Source organism: Salmo salar, chromosome 14, assembly GCF_965601325.2.
Source record: "Salmo salar chromosome 14, fSalSal1, whole genome shotgun sequence".
NCBI lineage: Eukaryota > Metazoa > Chordata > Actinopteri > Salmoniformes > Salmonidae > Salmo > Salmo salar.
In genome coordinates this window covers 15,993,863-16,018,302 of record NC_138304.1, presented here as the reverse complement: position 1 = coordinate 16,018,302, position 24,440 = coordinate 15,993,863, and the positions used below count along the sequence as shown (strand labels likewise).

The window sequence follows — 24,440 nt, the reverse complement described above, 5'->3', positions numbered from 1 at the left end:
GCCTGGGCTGTGGCGGTCATGACATTTTGTCAGCCAGTGATTGTCAAGCAAACAACTGCCGGTCTCATGGTAATTGACCGTTAATGAACATAAACACATTTAGAATTGACTGGCTTCCATGCATAGCCTACAAGCCACTGATGCAGACATTTGGGTCATCTACATCCATGTAATATAGCCTACACCATCACAATAAATCCATTATTTATTTTAGACAGGACTAAAGGTACATGATACGAAGAAAATGTAGTCTATTTCAGAAGAACAGAAAAACATACCCTGAGTTGTCCTTACAGTATGTTAGGTCTTGATCTGGCTATGCCATGTAGCTGTGGGCTACACTAGTTCATTTAGCAGACAAGATTTGCTTAGAATTCCATGGTATTTTTTTATGTTATTTTATAGTATGAAGAATACAATTGAACGTAGCTGAATAAAATAGAAAGGATATTGTCTCAAAATGATTTGAGGGAGTGTGGACATGCGGCTATTTTATGTTGAGCGGTTGATAAATCCTCTACTGGATCGGTGGGTCTCCCGCGGGACGGTTGAGGTAACGTAGGCTAATGTGATTACCATGACATTGTAAATAACAAGAACATTTCCCAGGACATCGATATATTTGATACTGCCAGAAAGCTTCAATTCTTGTTAATCTAACTGCACTGTCCAATTTCCAGTAGCTATTACAATGAAATAATCACATGCTATTGTTTGAGGAGAGTACACAGTTATGAACTTGAAAAGGTATTAATAAACCAATTAGGCACATTTGGGCAGTCTTGATACAACATTTTGAACAGAAATGCAATCGTTCGTTGGATCAGTCTAAAACTTTGCACATACACTGCTGCCATCTAGTGATCAAAATCTAAATTGTGCCTGGGCTGGCATAATACATTATGGCCTTTCTCTTGCATTTCAAAGATGATGGTACAAAAAATATACAAAAAACATGTTTTGTTTCTTTGTATTATCTTTTATCAGATCTAATGTGTTATATTCTCCTACATTAATTTAACATTTCCACAAACTTCAAAGTGTTTCCTTTCAAATGGTATCAATAATATGCATATCCTTGCTTCAGGTCCTGAGCTACAAGCACTTAGATTTGGGTCATTATAGGCACAAATTTGATTTACGGTGTCCACAGATCAATTTATAAGTGAAAATGGCGGCCGGAACCGGAACCAGAGGGGGACCTTACATCTAAGAGGATTTATTAATGTTTCCGACATTTTCTGACTACTAAACAACTATTGATTTAATACCATGGAAAGTTACCGCAAGTCACAAAGAAAACAGGAGCTGCCTCCACTATTTCAACACCATTTCAACTTCAACATTTCAACATCATCAAATCACCTATGCTAAGTCTAATAGAGTGACAACTAAAAATTACCAAAAACAATTTAGTCCAATCAACTTAAGCTAAATATGATGGAGTTATCCATGGTTCTGATTTCTGTGTGTGTGTGTGTGTGCGTTCGTGCTAGTAGAAAAAAAACATTGACTCACTTTTAGAGAAACACCAATGCAATCCTTCTCTTTTATGTTGACAAAACGGTCTATGACTCTGTCATAGAGTACACAGTTTTATTTTTTGTTTTCTTAGGCCACCTGGCTAAAATGTTTGCTCACTAGTCTAACTTACTTTCATGGGCAACGTTAGCTAGTTAACATTAGCCTTCAATGTTTAGCTACATATTGAACTTCCATCAGCTGATTGGCTATTATTTTATATTTATTTTATCAAGGGAGGCCAAATGCTCGCTGCCTTCCCTTGCATTCAATACTACGGGCAGCAACAATGTCATACTCTTTTTGCTCAGACAGCATCAGATAGATGGCCTACACATATGTTTTGCTCGCTCTGATGCTTTCTCCGGTGAGATACATTCAGCCTCTTGTGAATTGAAGAAAAATTATAAAAAAACAGAGAGACAAAAGATAAAAATGTATCTTTTTATAAAAAAACATTAAAATTTTTTTTTTTTTAGAAAGCCTGGCTTCCCTTGGCAACCATGAACACACACCACCGTTTGTGTACACATTTGAATGGTGTATCTGCGCCGCTCAGTGGACATTTAGGAGAAAATAACACACACTTCACAGACTGGACGAGGGGTCACTGGCTTTGATTCCTTTGACTCTGACTGATGAAAGAGAGAGAGAGAGAGAGAGAGAGAGAGAGAGAAACTGCAATACATAGCCAGTTAGCAATAGAGTCGCAAAGAAAACAGGATGAGGCTTATTTGTTCTCAAATCTAGTTCATGTCACTCAAGTTCACTGCCTTCCTCCTTAAAAGGACTGGAAATGACCATAGTGTTCCCCAATCCACTTCTGAACTACATGAACACTGGGCACACGCAGTCCAGGGATAAGGCTGATAATGCCTCACACAAGACTCAGTAATGCAGTTATATAACAACAAATAACCTCAGCTTTATGTGCATATTTAGAGCACCTGAATAGAGCTCAAAGCAGAATGAGAATGTATGACTAGGGCTGCTATGGTGACTGTAATACCGCCACACCGACGGTCACCAGTCATGATGGCAGTCAAATTCCACTTCACATTTAGTTTCTGCAAGCTCTGATGCTACTCAGCACTCTATTGTCCCTCTAATCACTCTGACATCAATGCAAATGTTATCGAAAATCTATTCAAATACGTCTTGAGCCCATGTTGCCCAACATTTCAATAGGTCATGCAATTGAGTGAGAAAACATGGCCTCTATTAAAAAGAGGAGGATCCCATCAGCTTTCTATAGGCTTACAATATTTAAAACTCAACTTTCCTAATATTAAGCACATTTCTTCTCTTTACAACAGGAGTATAGCCTACCTGGCTGGCATGAAAATGAACCATTCGCTATTTATGTATTTTTTTCCGCTGCCCCTGATTTGATACAGGTGCATGATAATGGCCCATTCTAAATCAAAACAAATTTCACACATATATTATTTAGTATATGTAAAGACAAGATTAAATCAAGAATAGTGTGATGGGTGACAATATTAGCCTATCACTTGTGAATAATATATTGTCACTTGTGAATGATACCTAGCTTAAGGCAAGAAACAGCGCATGTTTTTTTTGCTACTTTTTAAAATCATGTAGCCTAGCCCATAGGCCTATATGTTTTGATAAGGTGTGTATCACAACTAAAGTGGCCAAAAGTAGCATGTGAGTTTCAAGTTTGGGGAAGATAACTTTCACCATAAAAATGCACTTTTATAATAAAAGCAATGCATGCATAATCGCAATTGTGGTTACTTTTGAGAATTGTGTTTTCCTGCTAATGGAACATTTGCGCTTATAGCCTACTGCCATGTGCACATTGCTGCACTTATACTGTGAAGAAATAGCCTAATAGTTTATCAACATTTAAAGCTAAACGTTCTCATCTGTTGCGTCAGGCTCATTGCTTAAAGGTTTTTTGATGCTAGTGGTTGTATTAATTTGGCATCTACCGCATCCCACAACTGTCCCAGACTAACATGCGTTTTTAATTTTTTTTATTTAAACCATCATCTTTGAAATGCAAAAGAAAGGCCAAAATGTATTATTCCAGCCCAGGCGCAATTTAGATTTTGGCCACTAGATGACAGTAGTGTATGTGCAAAGCTTTAGATGGATCCAATGAACCATTGCATTTCTGTTCAATATTTTGTATCAAGACTGCCCTAAATTGGTTTATTAATACATTTTCAAGTTCATAACTGTGCTATCACCTCAAACAATAGCATGGTATTATTTCACTGTAATAGCTACTGGATATTGGACAGTGCAGCTTTCTGGCAATGTCAGATATGTCTATGTCCTGGGAAATGTTCTTGTTACTTACAACCTCATGCTAATCACATTAGCCTACGTTAGCTCAACCATCCCACGGGGGACCCACCAATCCTGTAGAAGTTTTATAGCCAAGTTAACAAACAGATCACCGACCATTTCGAATCCCACCGTACCTTCTCCGCTATGCAGTCCGGTTTCCCGAGCTGGTCATGGGTGCACCTCAGCCACGCTCAAGGTCCTAAACAATATCATAACCGCCATCGATAAAAGACAGTACTGTGCAGCCGTCTTCATCGACCTGGCGAAGGCTTTCGACTCTGTCAATCCCCATATTCTTATCGGCAGACTCAACAGCCTTTGTTTCTCTAATGACTGCCTCGCCTGGTTCACTAACTACTTCTCAGATAGAGTTCAGTGTGTCAAATTGGAGGGCCTGCTGTCTGGACCTCTGGCAGTCTCTATGGTGGTGCCACAAGGTTCAGTTCTCGGGCCAACTCTTTTCTCTGTAAATATCAATGATGTCGCTCTTGCTGTGAGTGATTCTTTGATCCACCTCTACGCAGACGACACCATTCTGTATACATCTGGCCTTTCTTTGGACACTGTGTTAACAAACCTCCAAATGAGCTTCAATGCCATACAACACTCCTTCCGTGGCCTCCAACTGCTCTTAAATGCTAGTAAAACTAAATGCATGCTCTTCAACCAATCGCTGCCCGCACCCGCCCGCCCAACTAGCATCACTACTCTGGACGGTTCTGACTTATGTGGACAACTATAAATACCTAGGTGTCTGGCTAGACTGTAAACTCTCTTTCCAGACTCATATTAAGCATCTCCAATCCAAAATTAAATCTAGAATTGGCTTCCTATTTCGCAACAAAGCTTCCTTCACTCATGCTGCCTGATATACCCTTGTAAAACTGACTAACCTACCTTTCCTTGACTTCGGCGATGTAATTTACAATCTAGCCTCCAACACTACTCAGCAAATTGGACGCAGTGTATCACAGTGCCATCCGTTTTGTCACCAAAGCCCCATATACTACCCACCACTGAGACCTGTATACTCTCGTTGGCTGGTCCTCGCTACATATTCCTCGTCAAACCCATTGGCTCCAGGTCATCTATAAGTCTTTGCTAGGTAAAGCTCCGCCTTATCTCAGTTCACTGTTCACCATAGCAACACCCACCCATAGCATGCGCTCCAGTAGGTATATTTTACTGGTCATCCCCAAAGCCAACACCTCCTTTGGCCGCCTTTTCTTCCAGTTCTCTGCTGCCAATGACTGGAACGAATTGCAAAAATCACTGAAGTTGGAGACTTACATCTCCCTCACTAACTTTAAGCATCAGCTGTCAGAGCAGCTTACTGATCTCTGCAGCTGTACACAGCCCATCTGTAAATAGCTCATCCAACTACCTACCTCATCCCCATATTTGGTTTTGTTTTTCTGATCTTTTGCACACCAGTATTTCTACTTGCACATCTATCACTCCAGTGTTAATTGCTAAATTGTTATTACTTCGCAACTATGGCCTATTTATTGCCTTACCTCCTTACTTCATTTGCACACACTGTATCCAGATTTTTCTATTGTGTTATCGACTGGATGTTTGTTTATCCCATGTGTAACTCTGTGTTGTTGTTTTTGTCGCACTGCTTTGCTTTATCTTGGCCAGGTCGCAGTTGTAAACGAGAACTTGTTCTCAATTGGCCATTTTCTTTAATAAAAGGTAGACTTGGTTTTAATGTAACTGTCACACCCTGATCTTTTTCACCTGTCCTTGTGATTGTCTCCACCCCCCTCCAGGTGTTGCCCATTATCCCCTGTGCATTTATACCTGTGTTCTCTGTTTGTCTGTTGCCAGTTCGTCTTGTTTGTCAAGTCAACCAGCGTTTTTGTATCAGCGTCTGCTTTTCCCCAGTCTCTCTTTTCTCGTCCTCCTGGTTTTGACCCTTGCCTGTCCTGACCCTGAGCCTGCCTGCCGTCCTGTACCTTTGCCCCTGTTGCTGTAATAAACATTGTTACTTCGACACGGTCTGCATCTGGGTCTTACCTTTATCTGGATAGTAACAGCCCTTCACTGACAGGGAGGCAGGTTATTTAAAGAGTGCATGGTGGGTGGAGGAATTGACAGACAAATCTATGGATATAGCAGCCTACAGCCTAATTTAATCTGTAAAACAGGCAGGCATGCCTCTTATTTCGTAAATAGGAAGAAATAGGCTCCAACACAAAGTCTTGTTGTTGTTAGTAAAGTCTAATTCAAATGAAGACGGTTGCCTACTCAAATTTGCCTACTTTCAGCAACATTAGCTGTCCGTTTCCGATTGATTGTGCTGTGGCTGCTGCATCAAGTTTTAGCAGCACAAAGTTACTTGAATCTGCCTTATTGAGAGGTCAATAACTCTGATAAATACATCATGGGTAAGAAAAATATTGTTTTTAATAAATTATAGTAGTAGCAAGCTATCAAAGTTGACCTTCTCATCTTTGCGCTCTTACTTCTCAAACTGAACAGAACATAAAGTATAGGCTAGTCCATGTGCAATATTTTTTAGACTAGGCCTAATTTAAAAGAAAACATTTGGAGGAAGCCTTTCACTCCTCCTGAACTGACACTGTAGGCCTACACAGCACAGGCATTGGATGGCAGCACACTAAGAAATATTGACATTTTATCAATTACAAATTACATGACCTCCCCTGGACTAGATTACTAGACCTCCCCTTGACTGAAATTGAAAAAGCATTACCCTCCCCATTTTCCTCCATGTAACCATTCTGGAAATGTTGATTTATCGCTAAGATGCTGGAAGATTTGCCACAAGCAGAGAGTCTCTGCACTCTTACGGTTGATGCAAACGTTCGGTTAATGTAGTGGCAGCAGTAAAAAAAAACTGTCCAGTCCAGTACCTGTGAGTTCTCCCAGCGTCCCATGCTCCGCCAGGTGTTTTCTGTATAGTGTCTTCAGCACCTTGGCACTACCAAACCTCTTGAAGCGACACTTTACATTGTTGTAGTACCACTCCAGGGACTGGGTCTTCAGAAGCCTGGCACAATGACAACAAAGAGGAGAGAGAAAAGAGGACTGATGAGATGTGGTGATATACAGTGCTTTGGAAAGTATTAACACCCCTTGATTTTTTTCCTGATGTTGTGTTACAGCCTGAATTTTAAATGGACTAAATTGAGATTTTTTGTCACTGGCCTACAGACAATACAGCATAATGTCAAAGTGGAATTATGTATTTAGAATATTTTACAAATAAATGAAAAGCTGAAATGTCTTGAGTCAATAAGTTTTCAATCCCTTTGTTATGGCAAGCCTAAATTAGTTCAGGAGTATAAATGTGCTTAACAAGTCACATAATAAGTTGCATGGACTCTGTGTGCAATAAAAATGTTTAACATGATTTTTGAACGGCTTCCTCATCTCTTTACACCACACAAACAATTATCTGTAAGGTCCCTCAGTCGAGCAGTGAATTTCTAACAGATTCTATTCAGGGACTATTCCATTTTGTTGTAACTTTTCGAACTATTCCATTAGGAAGGGAGAATTTTCCTTTGTTTTACTATCCTTTTGGGGATTTCAGGTCCCCATGAGGATAGAAGAACAAGATCACACACACACACACACACACATTTTGTCTGCCAGGGAAAGCATCTTAATTCTAGCTGCGTATGTAGGTCAACAGTCCACAGGTCTAAATCCTACAGTGGAACAGCTGGGCAGAACAGGGCTGTCATTAGAAACAGCTGGTCCAGAGTGTACAGGAGGAGACAGAAGGCCTGTAAAATCTCAGTTAATGACCTGCCAATGACCTGCTGAAATCAAATTATTAGTCACATACACATGTTTAACAGATGTAGTGAAATGCTTGTGCTTCTAGCCCCGACAGTGCAGTAATATGTAACAAGTAATATCTAACAATATCTAACAATTACACAACATATACCCAGAACTGTCACGCCCTGGCCATAGAGAGGTTTTTATTCTCTATTTTGGTTAGGCCAGGGTGTGACTAGGGTGGGCATTCTATGTTCCTTTTTCTATGTGGGCATTCTATGTTCCTTTTCCTTTAGCTTCACGGTTTGTTGGGTAGAGTTTATTGTTTTGTTTGGCGTCTTTCCAATAAAGAGAATACGTACGCTCACCACGCTGCACCTTGGTCCTCTACTTTCAACCGGTGTGACAGAACTACCCACCACCAACGGACCAAGCAGCGTGGTAAAAGGGAGTCATGGACCTGGGAGGAGATCCTGGATGGGGCAGGACTGTGGACAAGGCCGGGAGAGTACTGCCGCCCGCCGGAGGAGATAGAGGCAGCGAAGGCGGAACGGCGTTTCTGGGAGGAACGGCTAGGAAGGCAACAGGAGGCCGAGAGGCAGCGGAAAAAATATTTTTTTGGGGGGGGCACACGGGTAGATTAGCTAAGGCGGTTGTAAGACCTGAGCCAACTCCCCGTGCTTACCGTGGGGAGCAAGTGACTGAACAAGCACCATGCTATGCGGTGATGCGCACTGTTTCATCCATGCGCACTTACAGCCAGGCTCGGTACAAGCATCGTTGCCGTGCGAGAGTGGGCCGTCAGCCAGGAAGAAGTGCGCCGGCTCAGCGTATCTGGTCTCCAGTGTGCCTCTTCGGCCCAGGTTATCCTGCGCCTGCTCTACGCACGGTACCCCCCATTCACCAGCGCAGCACAGTTTGTCCTGTACCTGCGCTACTCCCGTGCTGGGCGAGAAGAACCATCCAGCCAGGACGGGGTGTGTCAGCCCCGAGCTCCAGACCTCCAGTCAGCCTCCATGGCCCAGTACGTCCTGTGCCTGCTCCTCGCACTCTTCCTCCAGTGCTCCCCCACAGCCCGGTCTATCCTGTGCCTGCGCCCAGAGCCAGGCCTCCTGCATGTCTCCCCTGCCTGGTGAGTCCTGTGCCTGCTCCCAGAGCCAGGCCTCCTGCATGTCTCCTCAGCCTGGTGAATCCTGTGCCTGCGCCCAGAGCCAGGCCTCCTGCATGTCTCCCCAGCCTGGTGAGTCCTGTGCCTGCTCCCAGAGCCAGGCCTCCTGCAATTCTCCCCAGCTTGGTGAGTCCTGTGCCTGACTCCTGTCCAGAGCTGCCAGAGTCGCCCGCCTGTCCGGAGCTGCCAGAGTCGGTGCCCAGTCCGGGGTCGGCGGCGAGGGTCCCCGCTCCAGAAGCGCCACCGAAGTGGGCCGTGCCAGAGGTGGAGCGTGGTCTGCGTCCCTCACCGGAGCCGCCACCACGGAGAAAAGCCCACCCAGACCCTCCCCTATAGGTTCAGGTTTTGCGGCCGGAGTCCGGGGGGGTACTGGGGGGGGGGGGTACTGTCACGCCCTGGCCATAGAGAGGTTTTTATTCTCTATTTTGGTTAGGCCAGGGTGTGACTAGGGTGGGCATTTTATGTTCCTTTTTCTATGTTTTGGTATTTCTTTGTTTTGGCCGTGTATGGTTCTCAATCAGGGACAGCTGTCTATCGTTGTCTCTGATTGGGAACCATACTTAGGTAGCCTTTTCCCACAGGGTTGTGTGGGTAGTTGTTTTCCGTTTAGTAGTTTGGAAACCTGACTGAACTGTTGGCTGTCATTTTGTTTCTTTTGTAAAGTGTTCTATTTCTTCATTAAACTTCAAGATGAGCACTAAACACGCTGCGCCTTGGTCTACTCCATTTGACACCTGTGACAAGTACACACAAATCTAGTAAAGGAATGGAATTAAGAATGCTAATTCCTGAACCCTGTCAACCAATGACACACTGACTGATATACAAATAATAATGAGTATTTATTTATGATGCAAGGTTCTTTGTAGATCAGTCAGTTGGCAGTAGGCTGCACTGTCAAACGACTCTATTGTCTCTTGAACACTCTCAGCCAAAAGCCTGCTTTTCTCTGTATACTCTCAGCCAGAGGTCTTCACGGATCCAGTTGTACCCGATACCCGAGAGGGTCCGGATTCAGAATTCTAAATAATGTCACAGGTCTGGGTCGGATCTGATATGATTGTCAGGAGTCTCGTTATGTGTAATTTTAAATGACTTGTCCGGAAGGAACCATATAGATCTGAACCCGACTGCTGCAGTAAAGAGCGAGAGAAAATGTGTTACATTTATGCTGCTGCTCTTTGCTTTTCACGAGAGTGTGTAGCTTGTTGTTGTTGTTGGCCAATCATAAGTGAACAAAGCGGCAATAGGCTACTGTCATAGAGCCTCCTTGTGGGGCAAAAGTTAGGAGATATCTAATCAATGGAAGATGGAATTAAAATGACGGAGTTAAAAGTTAAATGAGAAGGATAGTCTACAATGACCAAGAGCCAACAGACTGCTGCTTTATATCCTGAATGGAGTTGTTATTTGTAACTATGAGAAATTGCATGCACTACAGCCTTTTCTGCTGCTTCCCTCATTCGGATTGGACCGGGTCTGGATCTGAACAGGTCTACACGGAATGGGTCTAGTGTTCCTCGGGTACTTTCGGAACGGGTCTCTATATAAAAATACAAAATAAATTATGCATATCGGGTCCGGCTGGGAAAGCCCCAGGTCTACTTTGTGAACAGGTCCAACTTTTTTGACATGTGAAGACCTCTACTCTCACCTGTTGCTTCCTGAACCCAGTAAGCCAATGACACACTGTCTCTTGAACACTCTCAGCCAATAGGCTGCTTTACGCTGTACACTCACACAATCAGACTTCACCTGCTGCCTCATGTAGACTTAGTCAATGAACGGCGTACCCCTGTACACTCTCAGCCAATGTCCTGCTTTCCCTTGTACACTCTCAGACAATCAAACTTCACATATTACTCCCAGCCAACCGTTGCCCAGGTTGACTCACTTACAGAAGTCCCGTTTATACCTGGTAACATGAGACCTTTGTTCTGATTGTGCCCACATTTTTAAACAGGTGTAGACAAATCAAAAGACAGGTCAGATCGAGATCAGATCTTCCTGCCTACCTCCGGAGGTAGTCAGATACACACTTGTTCTGGATATCTTCCGAGTGTATATGAATCTGGACAGTGAATTCCATAAATCATCATTAGACTGGCGTTAAGGCGGCGCTAGTGTCAAACGCACACTCTTTGGCAATTTCTCCTTGTAAAAGCCAGCAATCCGCTAGTTTTGGTTATTTATCTGTCTAACATCAACTCCATTGCGCTGAGGTGGGAGGGGTGGAAATATTTGAGGTGTAACATGCGCCAATATGCCAATTTCAGTCAGCACAACTAGACCGACCAAAAGCTGGTTTTTGTGGTGACACAATTGTTTAAGGCATTGATTTTGCCAACGGAGGCACACACAGTAGCCTTATCAGCAGCCTACATCACCAATGTTTTTTGAAAATATCACGAACAGCAAAACAGTCAACAGATATTCCCCTTTTTAATTTATATTGGACATATATACATGTATACACTGTATATTTGTCCAGATTCTGTGAAACGTTTGGACTCATTTGTGCGATGCTGTCACGACAGTGACGGATGGTGGCGCCCCTCCTCGGCCGGGCGGAGCTCGGCGGTCGTCGTCGCCGGCCTACTAGCTACCATCGATCCCTTTTTGTTTCACTTTCGTTTGGTTAGGTCTAGGTAGTCACGCACCTGTTTTGGGTTAGTCAATAGTAAGGGGGGGGTTATTTAGGTTAGCGTAGGATGTATGTGGTTGTACGTGATTGTGTTGCTTGTCCGGGTTTTTTTGTGCGAAAAGAACGTGTACTGAGTTTTCCTTCTGCCAGTGGTTTATTTTATTTGTGTACACCACCGCAGAATCTTTAAGGGATGCGCCCCGATACTTTGTCGACCACATACAGTTGCTTCAAATAAAGAAGTGTGGTCCCGAACTCTCTGTCTCCTGCGCCTGACTCTACCTCTCCAGTTGTTCCTCGAGCCAGCCCGTGACAGAAATCACGTACCACAACTTAATGGAGTCAGCAGGAGCTTCAGCGCTAGCCATGTCCATGGAGGAAACCGTAGACCAACACTCCACCCTGCTCCACCGGCTGGGGAACGCCATGGATCAGGTGTTGGCGCGCCTGGAGAGCTGGGACCGACGTGCTCTCGGCCCCCTGAACACGGCAGGCCAACAGCCTGCGCCCCCACCAGCACCCACAGCACCCAGTACCAGTGGGGTGAAACTCGTTCCCCCCAGGGAGTACGATGGAACGGCCGCTGGGTGTAAGGGCGTCAGCGTCCTTGTCTCCTGTCTCACGGGTAAGGCCCTGGAATGGGCAAACACCGTGTGGGACAGTCCGGACTCAGCCAGGGACAACTACCCAGAGTTCACCCGCCGCTTTCGGGCAGTATTCGATCATCCCCCGGAGGGGAGAGCGGCGGGTGAGCGGCTGTTTCACCTGAGGCAGGAGACGAGGAGCGCGCAGGATTTCGCTCTCGAGTTCCGGACCCTGGCCGCGGGAGCAGGGTGGAATGAGAGGGCCCTTATAGATCACTACCGTTGTAGTTTGAGGGAGGACGTCCGCCGGGAATTAGCATGTCGGGACACGACCCACACACTGGACCAACTGGTGGATCTGTCCATCCGACTGGACAATCTGCTGGCCGCCCGCGGACGTCCGACCCGGGCCCTGCTCATTCCACCCTCCAGCCCTCCTGCTCCCACGCCTATGGAGATAGGGGGGGCAGCAGCCAGGAAGACTGGAGGGGGAGGTCGCTCCTGCACCTCATGTGGTCGCAGACTCACCCAGACCCCCCTGTCTGTCACATGTATGTGTCAGTGTCTTTTCCTGGTTTCTCCCCTCACTCCCGGTTTAAGGCGCGAGTCGATTCAGGCGCAGCAGGGAGTTTTATGGACCGTGGGGTCGCGGCTAAGTTAGGGATTCCCCTGGTCCAGTTGGACCAACCCTTCCCCGTGCACGCCCTAGACAGTCGACCACTAGGGTCAGGGCTGGTCAGGGAGGTCACTGTGCCTCTGGTCATGGTAATGCTGGGGGGTCATGAGGAGCGGATTAGTCTTTTCCTCATCGATTCCCCAGCGTTTCCAGTGGTTCTAGGGATTCCCTGGCTAGCCACTCACAACCCTAAGATTTCGTGGGGACAGAGGGCTCTTAAGGGGTGGTCAAATGAGTGCTCGGGCAGGTGCATAGGAGTTTCCATCGGTGCGACTATGGTGGAGAGTCCAGACCAAGTCTCCACCGTGCACATTCCCTCAGAGTATGCCGATTTGGCTATCGCCTTCAGTAAAACGAAGGCGACCCAATTACCACCTCATCGATGAGGAGACTGTGCGATAAACCTCCAGGTGGGCGCTGCCCTTCCTCGTAGTCACGTTTATCCCCTGTCTCAGGAGGAAACAGCGGCTATGGAGACATACGTCACTGAGTCCTTGAGGCAGGGATACATTCGGCCATCTCACTCACCCGTCTCCTCGAGCTTCTTTTTCGTGAAGAAGAAGGAGGGAGGTCTGCGCCCGTGCATTGACTATAGAGGTCTAAATGCCATCACAGTGGGTTTCAGTTACCCACTACCTCTCATCGCCTCGGCGATGGAGTCATTTCACGGGGCGCGCTTCTTCACGAAATTGGATCTCAGGAGCGCATATAATCTGGTGCGTATCCGAGGAGGGGACAAGTGGAAAACTGCATTTAGTACCACATCTGGCCATTATGAGTACCTCGTCATGCCGTATGGGTTAAAGAATGCTCCCGCAGTCTTTCAATCCTTTGTGGACGAGATTCTCCAGGACCTGCTCGGTCAGGGTGTAGTGGTGTACATCGATGACATTCTGGTCTACTCCGCTACACGCGCCGAGCATGTGTCTCTGGTGCGTAAAGTGCTTGGGCGACTGGTGGAGCATTACCTATACGTCAGGCTGAGAAATGTGAGTTTTCCAAACCAGCCGTCTCTTTCTTGGGGTATCGCATTTCCTCATCAGGGGTAGTGATGGAATGTGACCGCGTCTCAGCCGTGCGTAATTGGCCGACTCCCACCACGGTGAAGGAGGTGCAGCGGTTTTTGGGATTTGCCAATTACTACCGGAGGTTTATCCGGGGCTTTGGGCAGGTGGCGGCTCCCATTACCTCACTGTTGAAGGGGGGCCCGGTGCGGTTGCAGTGGTCCGCGGAGGCGGACAGGGCCTTTAGTCGTCTGAAGGTTTTGTTCACCGACGCTCTGGTGCTGGCGCACCCGGACCCCTCTTTGCCCTTCATAGTGGAGGTGGACGCGTCCGAGGCTGGGGTAGGAGCCGTGCTGTCCCAGCGCTCGGGCGCCCCCCCCCAAGCTCCGCCCCTGCGCCTTCTTCTCTAGGAAGTTGAGTCCGGCGGAGCGTAACTATGATGTGGGGGACAGGGAGCTGTTGGCTGTGGTCAGAGCCCTGAAGGTGTGGAGACATTGGCTTGAGGGGGCGCGTCACCCTTTTCTCATCTGGACTGACCACCGCAATCTGGAGTACATCCGGGCGGCGAGGAGACTGAACCGCGTCAAGCCAGGTGGGCGATGTTCTTTACGAGATTTCGGTTTAACATCTCGTATATCCCAGGTTCCCGGAACACTAAGGCCGACGCACTGTCTCGTCTCCATGATGCCGAGGAACGGTCCACCGATCCCACGCCCATACTTCCAGCCTCCTGCCTGGTGGCACCGGTGGTCTGGGAGGTGGACGCGGACATCGAGCGGGCGTTACGGACGGACCCTACTCCTCCGCAGTGTCCAGTGGGTCGTAAGTACGTTCTGCTCGGTGTTCGCGATCGGCTGATTCGGTGGGCTCACACGCTTCCCTCCTCGGGTCACCCAGGGGTAGAGCGGACAGTGCGTGGTCTTAGTGGGAGATACTGGTGGCCCACCTTGGTGAGGGACGTGAGGCACTATGTCTCCTCCTGTTCGGTGTGCGCTCAGAGTAAGGCTCCCAGGCACCTGCCTAGAGGGAAATTACAACCCCTCCCGGTTCCACAACGACCATGGTCCCACCTGGCGGTGGATTTCTTGACCGATCTCCCGCCGTCTCAGGGCAACACTACGATCCTGGTCGTTGTGGACCGGTTTTCTAAGTCCTGCCGTCTGCTTCCGTTACCCGGTCTTCCTACGGCCCTGCAGACCGCGGAAGCCTTATTCACCCACGTCTTCCGGCACTACGGGGTGCCCGAGGATATCGTCTCAGATCGAGGCCCCCAGTTCACGTCCCGAGTGTGGCGGGCATTTATGGAGCGACTGGGGGTTTCGGTCAGTCTGACCTCGGGGTTTCACCCCGAAAGTAATGGGCAGGTGGAAAGGGTAAACCAGGAGGTGGGCAGGTTCCTGCGGTCTTACTGCCAGGACCGGCCAGGGGAGTGGGCAAGGTTCGTGCCATGGGCCGAAATGGCTCAGAACTCTTTGCGCCACTCCTCCACCAACATGTCACCATTCCAATGTGTGTTGGGTTATCAGCCGGTCCTGGGGCCATGGCATCAGAGCCAGACGGAGGCCCCTGCGGTGGAGGAATGGGTTCAGCGCTCAAGGGAGACCTGGAACGCTGTGCAGGAATCCCTGGAACGAGCCAGGGAGCAACAAAAAGCGAGCGCTGACCGGCACCGCAGCGAGGCCCCCGTGTTCACCCCAGGGGAGAGAGTCTGGCTCTCGACCCGGAACCTGCCCCTCCGCCTGCCCTGCCGGAAGCTGGGTCCGCAGTTTGTGGGGCCATTTAAAGTCCTGAGGAGAATAAACGAGGTGTGTTACAGATTACAACTTCCTTCTTATTATCGTATTAACCCCTCGTTTCATGTGTCTCTCCTCAGGCCGGTGGTAGCTGGTCCGCTGCAGGAAAATGAGGTACGGGAGGTCCCTCCACCCCCCCTGGACATCGGGAGGCCCCCGGCGTACACAGTCCGGTCCATCTTGGACTCCAGACGCCGGGCGTCTGTGGACTGGGAGGGGTACGGCCCGGAGGAGAGGTACTGGGTACCGGTGGAGGACATACTGGACCCAGCGCTCACCCGGGAGTTCCACAGCCTCCATCCGGATCGCCCTGCGCCTCGCCCTCCGGGGCGTCCTCGAGGCCGGCGTCGGCGCGCTGCGGGAGCCGCGCGTCAGGGGGGGAGTACTGTCACGACAGTGACGGATGGTGGCGCCCCTCCTCGCCCGGGCGGAGCTCGGCGGTCGTCGTCGCCGGCCTACTAGCTACCATCGATCCCTTTTTGTTTCACTTTCGTTTGGTTAGGTCTAGGTAGGCACGCACCTGTTTTGGGTTAGTCATTAGTAAGGGGGGGTTATTTAGGTTAGCGTAGGATGTATGTGGTTGTACGTGATTGTGTTGCTTGTCCGGGTTTTTTGTGCGAAAAGAATGTGTACTGAGTTTTCCTTCTGCCAGTGGTTTATTTTATTTGTGTACACCACCGCAGAATCTTTAAGGGCTGCGCCCCTATACTTTGTCGACCACATACAGTTGCTTCAAATAAAGAAGTGTGGTCCCGAACTCTCTGTCTCCTGCGCCTGACTCTACCTCTCCTGTTGTTCCTCGAGCCAGCCCGTGACAGATGCCCATTGCATGAAGGGTGTCAGTGACCGTAGGAACCCTGATTAGGAGCATCCATTTATTTAACTAAAAAGACTGATATTGTTTTTTGTTTATTATCTTCAACTTTACTCTGAGGGACGTAACTGTCAAATCGCGGGAATTTCGATTGCTGTCCATGCTGCTGAATCCGCTTGTAGGCTGTTAATTTACCTGGCAAAGTCACTATTGGCCATATCAACAGCGATGGTAGGCTATAGATATACAATTGGGAGCACTATAACAGTGAGTGGACATTTCCCTTTTCTCTTTATATTGGATATTTTTCCAGCTCCTGCGAAAATGTTGGATGTGCGTAAAACACTCCATAGTCTATGTTGTCTTAATATTATATGCCCATGGGACGCAATTATGGTTCCTGTAGCCTAACTCTATTTAGACATACTGTGGCTTATTTAAAACAAGTAGCTTTTTTGTTTTATTAGAATTTGATTCGAATTATTCACTGTCTTTTTAGGTCTTATCAATGGTGACTTATCTTGCTTTTTGGCAATGTTTGGCCCATGGCTCATGATGCGTTTTATAGTTGGCCTACATAAGTGCGAATGCTATGTTTAACAATATATTTCCATATTAAAGCCATGCAATTACTTAGAACAATGTGGACTGTTCAATATATTAAGAAAATATGGGATAGCCTCACATTTTGGCATTTTGTTTATGTAGGCTATTTAACAAACTAGGCTATAATGGACTAACATGCGAATTGGAGTTGGAGAATTGGAGAAGCAACCACATATTTAGCCAGGGTAGGACCAGGACATCTGGTCACAATGTGGACACAGAGGACAGATAAGAGACACATTTTAGTACCATGAGTAGACGCATGTCTGAAAATGTTGGCACAATCAGAATGTGGACAAGATCAGGACACAGAACCCATGTTAGCGCCAGGTATAAACAAGGCCAGAGAGATGCTGGACAAGTCAACCAGGGCAACAAGCATAGTTCACAGTTCTTCTGCATCCTGCCTCGTTGAACAGACTCACTAAGGCATGAAAGCACCACCTGTAGTGAAGCTGCTAGTCTCTCATGACAGACAAAATAGACTTACTGGCCAGACCATGCAAGATTTGATTCTGGGTGCCAAAATTATGCACCTGCATTAATTTGATTACTCTGTTGTTGCAGATATTTTTCCTGTGCAGCAGGAAATTTAAATTGTAATGTATTTTGAGATTTAAAAAGGCTTCTAAAGTTTGTGATTTCCACTTTAAAATGTCAAAACATTTATCAACCCCTACAAAAATGTCCATGAATTATAATCCACATGATAATTCACATTTCCTGTTGTTGAAGTAATATTTTCCTGCTGTGAGAAACTGGTCAAATTAAAGTAGAACTGTACATATGTAGAGGCATTGAGTTCTGGAGGAGCACCAATCCACTTCAGCCACAGCTGATGCATTAAATACAGTTGGTCCACAGAGAATCAGAAGTGTTCGACATGAATTGTGAGGATGAGATCCTCAACTCTAAAAGAAAGAGACATTTTCCCGATATTTACAGTACATTCAGAAGGTATTTACACCCCTTGACTTTTTCCAAATTTTGTATTGTTACAGCCTGAATTTAAAATGGATTAAATTGAGATGGTTTGTCATAGGCCTACACACAATATCCCATAATGTCAATGTAGAATCATGTTTTTAGAAATGTACATTTTTTTATTAAAAATTAAAAGGTTAAATGTCTTGAGTGAATAAGCATTCAACCCCTTTGTTGTTGCAATAGTAAATATGTTCAGGAGTAAAAATGTGCTTAACTAGTCACATAATAAGTTGCATGGACACACTCTGTGTCCAATAATAACTCATCTCTGTACCCCACATATACAATTATCTGTAAGGTCCCTCAGTCGCGCAGTGAATTTCAAACACAGATTCAACCACAAAGACCAGGCAGGATTTCCAATGCCTCACAAATAAAGGAGACATTGAAAATCCCTTTGCGCATGGTGAATTTATTAATTACACTTTGGATGGTGTATCAATACACCCACTCACTACAAAGATACAGGCGTCCTTCCTAGTTGCCGGAGAGGAAGGAAATTGTTCAGGGATTTCACCATGAGGCCAATGGTGACTTTAAAACAGTTACAGAGTTTAATGGCTGTGATAGAAAACTGAAGATGGATCAATATAATTGTAGTTACTCCACAATACTAACCCAAATGACAGACTGAAAAGAAAGAAGCCTGTATAGAATAAAAATATTCTAAAACATGCATCCTGTTTGCAACAAGGCACTAAAGTAATACTGCAAAAAATGTGGCAAAGCAATTCCCTTTTTGTCTTGAATACAGAGTGTTATGTTTGGGGCAAATACAATATAACACATTACTGAGTACCACTCCATCTTTTCAAACTTAGTCGTGGCTGCATCACGTTATGTGTATGCTTGTAATCGTTAAGAACTGGGGAGTTTTTCAGGATAAAAAATACACTTTTATTCTAGAGGAAAATTTGGTTCAGTCTGCATTCCACCAGACACTGGGAGATTCACCTTAATTCACTTTTCAATAACCAAATGTACACTTGAATTTCTTATCAAGAAGACAGTGAATGTTCCCGAGTTACAGTGTTTACTTAAATCTACTTGAAAATCTATGGCATGACCTGAAAATGGTTGTCTAGCAATGACCAACAACTAATTTGACAAAGCTTGAAGAATTTTGATAAGAATAATGGACAAATGTTGCAAAATCCAGGTGTGGAAGCTCTTAGAGACTTACCCAGAAAGACTCACTGCCAAAGGTGCTTCTACAAAGTATTGACTCAGGGATGTGAATACTTATGTAAATTAGATATTTCTGTATTTTATTTTCAATCAATTTGCTAAAATTACTAAAAACATTTTTTCACTTTGTTATTATGGGGTATATGGTGTGTAGATGGGTAAGAAAAAATATATTTAATCAATTTTGAATTCAGGCTGTAACACAACAAAATGTGGAATAAATCAAGGGGTATGAATACTTTCTGAAGGTATCTATGAGTGTCTGATACACAGTGTGAATACGGGCCTATATCATAAGCTATAATATTACAAAAGAGACCAACCATTGGCTTAGTATTTACAATATCTAGATGAGCTTGTCTTAAGATATTTACTGTATGCAAAGCAGCATGGGATCATGAATAATAAATGAGGTTAATGAGTGCTTCAACACAACACAGAGGTTGTGGTCCCTGTGGACTGATGTGATTTAACCTAACCATTACTGGACAACCCAGGGTAAGCTCCATTAACTGGTTAACATTAATATGCACATAATAGCTTACACATAAACAGTGCTGCATGACCACAACATGTCTTGAACAGAACAAAAGATCAAATCAATGGGGAGAAGTGTGGCTTTAAAACCTTTACCAAAGATCAGTGTTACCTAAAGCAAACAAACTGCAACAAACACGGGTAATCAGAGAGTCTTATAGGGTCATAACTATATGCTTATAGTATGTGTCTCTAATTATTTGCTCATAGTATGTGTTTCTAGGCCTTCACGGGTGATAAACTTAGTAAATGTGTGTCTCTAGGCCTACACGGGTGATAAACTTAGTAAATGTGTGTCTCTAGGCCGACACGGGTGATAAACTTAGTAAATGTGTGTCTCTAGGCCTACACGGGTGATAAACTTAGTAAATGTGTGTCTCTAGGCCGACACGGGTGATAAACTTAGTAAATGTGTGTCTCTAGGCCGACACGGGTGATAAACTTAGTAAATGTGTGTCTCTAGGCCGACACTGGTGATAAACTTAGTAAATGTGTGTCTCTAGGCCGACACTGGTGATAAACTTAGTAAATGTGTGTCTCTAGGCCAACACTGGTGATAAACTTAGTGAATGTGTGAGTGGTGGTTGCTGTGTTGAGGTGCGACAGTGTGTGTGCAGGTACAGTATATGCCATAGTGAATATAAACTAAGCTGACACAGGCGGTGTATAGGTGTCACAAACAGTGACGTCTGAGAGAGGAGACTGTGGAGATTACATGTGTTTATGACAGTGTGGCTACCTGACATCTCCAGTACTAAATACATGTTAGTCACTGAGGTCGAAGGCTCAACACAAGCTCACACAGCGGATGAAGACTGTCACTGTCATTCACCATTGGCAAATAGGCTAGCTGTACGGTATACAAAATGCACACACACATAGACACACCCACACACATAGACACACCCACACACATTGACACACCCAAACACGTAGACACACCCACACACATGGACAGTTCTCTGACAGTCTTCTCTTCCATCTCCAATCTACCATCCTACTACACCTCCTTCCACCTCTCCATCCCCGCTTATACCTGTACACAGAATCACACATTCCTCCATCCCCACTGACCTGCCCTTCTGACACGCCGAGCAAACCCAGGCTTTGTCCTTCTTGCTGTAGGAGCGGCAGGTCTTGCAGACATTGTACTTGCAGTCCAGACACGTGCGCTTGGGGTTGACCAGGAATGTGAAGGGAGAGCAGCAGCGGATGCAGCAGCGCTCGTTGAAGCGATGCTGCCGAGAGAGCAGGGAGCAGCGACTACCCTCCTCGTCCAGCTCCTGCTTCAGCTCACTGAGGGAGGATGATGGAGGAGGAGGGGGGGGGGGGGGGGGGGAGACTTGTGTAAGGGACAAATTGTAGAGGAGGAAGTTCTTGAGGGCTGGATGGCATACCAATTGAAGTATATTAAACCTTTTATAGTCTACTCAATGATACATTATTAGCATGTTTTAACCACTCCTATAAAAATGGTTAACTATCAGGTACTCAGCAAGGTTTCGTTTTGGGACCACTATTGTTTTCACTATATACTTTACCTCTTGGTGATGTTATTCGGAAACATAATGTTAACTTTCACTGCTATGCGGATGACACACAGCTGTACATTTCGATGAAACATGGTAAAGCCCAAAAATTGCCCTTGCTGGAAGCCTGTGTTTCAGACATAAGGAAGTGGATGGCTGCAAATGTTCTACTTTTAAACTCAGACAAAACAGAGATGTTTGTTCTAGGTCCCAAGAAACAAAGAGATCTTCTGTTAAATCTGACAATTAATCTTGATGGTTGTACAGTCATCTCAAATAAAACTGTTAAGGACCTCGGCGTTACTCTGGACCCTGATCTCTCTTTTGACGAACATATCAAGACTGTTTCAAGGACAGCTTTTTTCCATCTACTTAACATTGCAAAAATCAGAAACTTCTGTCCAAAAATTATGCAGAAAAATGTATGCATGCTTTTGTCACTTCTAGGTTAGACTACTGCAATGCTCTACTTTCCGGCTACCCGGATAAAGCACTAAATAAACTTCAGTTGGTGCTAAACACGGCTACTAGAATCTTGACTAGAACCAAAACATTTGATCATATTACTCCAGTGCTAGCCTCTTTACACTGGCTTCCTGTTAAGGCAAGGGCTGATTTCATGGTTCTACTGCTAACCTACAAAGCATTACATGGGCTTGCTCCTAGCTATCTTTCCGATTTGGTCCTGCCGTACATACCTACACGTACGCTACGGTCACAAGACGCAGGCCTCCTTATTGTCCCTAGAATGTCTAAGCCAACAGCTGGAGGCAGGGCTTTCTCCTATAGAGCTCAATTTTTATGGAATGGTCTGCCTACCCATGTGAGAGACGCAGACTCGGTCTCAACCTTTAAGTCTTTATTGAAGACTCATCTCTTCAGTAGGTCCTATGATTGAGTGTAGTCTGGCCCAGGAGTGTGAAGGTGAACGGAAAGGCACTGGAGCAACGATCTGCCCTTGCTGTCTCTGCCTGGCCGGTTCCCCTCTCTCCACTGGGAATCTCTGCCTCTAACCCTATTATAGGGGCTGAGTCACTGGCTTACTGGTGCTCTTCCATGCCGTCCCTAGGAGGGGTGTGTCAGTTGAGTGGGTGAGAGCCCCCCCTTGGGTTGTGCCGTGGCGGAGATCTTTGTGGGCTATACTCGGCCTTGTCTCAGGATGGTAAGTTGGTGTTTGAAGATATCCCTCTAGTGGTGTGGGGCCTGTGCTTTGGCAAAGTGGGTGGAGCTATATCCTGCCTGTTTGGCCCTGTCCGGGGGTATCGTTGGATGGGGCCACAGTGTCTCCCGACCCCTCCTGTCTCAGCCTCCAGTATTTATGCTGCAGAAGCACAGTTCCCGCTCAGCCCAGTCAAAACTGTTCGCTGCTCTAGCACCCCAATGGTAGAACAAGCTCCCTCACGACGCCAGGACAGCGGAGTCAATCACCACCTTCCCGGAGACACCTGAAACCCCACCTCTTTAAGGAATACCTGGGATAGGATTAAGTAATCCTTCTTTGATTTGATTTGAGAAGGTTTGATTTCACTATGACTGAAAAAGAAACCAGGTAGTAAGTATAAAGATGCAGTCTATCTAAAAAAACTGGAGGCCCCTTACACTTGAGTGCTGTGATGCAAAAATCCTAGCAAAGGTGTTGTTGGATATTATTCATCCTGATTAGACAGGTTTTTTTTAAATGAACGATACATTGGAGATAAATAAGACAAGTACTTAAAACAATAGAACACTATAAAAAATCTACGAAACCAGATATGGTATTCATGGAAGATTTTGAAAAGGTATGTTAAAGTAATTTTGATAAAGTATGACTAGAATTGATATATACAGTAAATGCTTGGACTATTTTAATTTTGGTGAATCTCTTATACAATAGGTTAAAGTTATGTATAGAACTCCAGGTGTAAAATAGTAAATAATGGCTATTTCTCAGAAAGTATTAAACTGTCAAAAGGAGTAAAACAAGGTTGTACACTCTCTGCATATCTATTTATTGTGGCCATCAAAATGTTAGCTATTAAAATCCGATCCAACAATAATATAGAGGGGCTAAAAATCCAGGGCTTAAAAACAAAGGTGTCATTTTATGCTAACGATGTAATTAAGTTTCCTCTTAAATCTGCAATCTGGATCCCTGCACAGCCTCATGATTTAGATCATGTTTCTAACCTCTGGATTACAACCCAACTATGATAAGTATACCATATTACATATTAAGTTGCAAAAAAATACAACACTTACATTACCGTGTAGTTTACCAATAAAATGGTCTGATGATGAAGTGGACACACATGGTATTCATATCCCTAAAGAAATAAAGGAACTACCTTACTCTGCTTATCTTAATCGGTGCACGGTCAAAATGGAAGTAAGCATATGCCGATTAAAACACCTGGTTTTCTGAGCAATCTTTTTAATTATTAGGACATGTAAACACCTTAATTGGTGTTCCAGCGGTGTACTTGATCTGTGCATGTGCTAGCACCAGCCAAGTGAGCCTCCCTCTTTAGTGTGTGTGAAGTATGTCCGGAACAACTGAATGTATGCATCTTAGAAGTAGTTTTCATATAAAAACTTTATATGTCCGAAGTCAGAATCAAATATGCTTCCCAAAAATAACGTTCTCCGTGGTAGAACGTTTATTTTGATTGGCTATTTGATTTTCAGCCATCAGGTAGCCTGATTTCAGATGTGTCCACGTAAACAGTATTACTAGGGAATCACTCTTCTTGCAAAGCATGTAAACATTTTAATTGAACTATTATATTAATCAGACTATCTACAATAATCACATTATTGTGTGCATGTAACCATACTCATTGATGAGGGACTAGTCTGATGAACTGATAACTGACAAAATGTTTTAATAAAATCAAACCAAACATTTTTTTGTCACATGCGCCGAATACAACAGGTGTAGACCTTACCGTGAAATGCTTACATACAAGCCCTTAACCAACAATGCAGTTCAAAAAAGAGTTAAGAATATATTTATCAAATAAACTAAAGTAAAAAATAATAAAAAATGAACAAAAAAATAAAGACGCTATGTACAGGGGGTGCCGGTACCGAGTCAATGTGCGGGGGAACAGGTTAGTCGAGATATTTTGTACTTCCTCTGACACTGCCTAGTATATAGGTCCTGGATGGCAGGAAGCTTGGCCGCAGTGATGTACTGGGCCATACAACCGTTCAGGATACTCTCAATGGTGCAGCTGTAGAACTTTTTGAGGATCTGGGGACCCACGCCAAATCTTTTCAGTCTCCTGAGGGGGAAAAGGTGTTGTCATGCCCTCTTCACGACTGTC

The 24,440-nt window shown here is 45.2% G+C and overlaps 1 protein-coding gene across 3 annotated transcripts in view; it reads right to left on the bottom strand.

Moving 5' to 3' along the window:
* The window catches only part of LOC106568916 (uncharacterized), a 63,963-nt gene that overhangs the window by 23,581 nt on the left and 15,942 nt on the right, over positions 1-24,440 (bottom strand). For all 3 annotated transcript variants that reach the window (XM_014139747.3, XM_014139748.3, XM_014139749.3), the window contains exons 3-4: positions 20,678-20,899; positions 6,726-6,862 (exon numbers count right to left, since the gene is read on the bottom strand). In XM_014139747.3, coding sequence (XP_013995222.2) covers positions 6,726-6,862; positions 20,678-20,899 — 359 coding nt within the window. The remainder of the gene's footprint in view (positions 1-6,725; positions 6,863-20,677; positions 20,900-24,440) is intronic.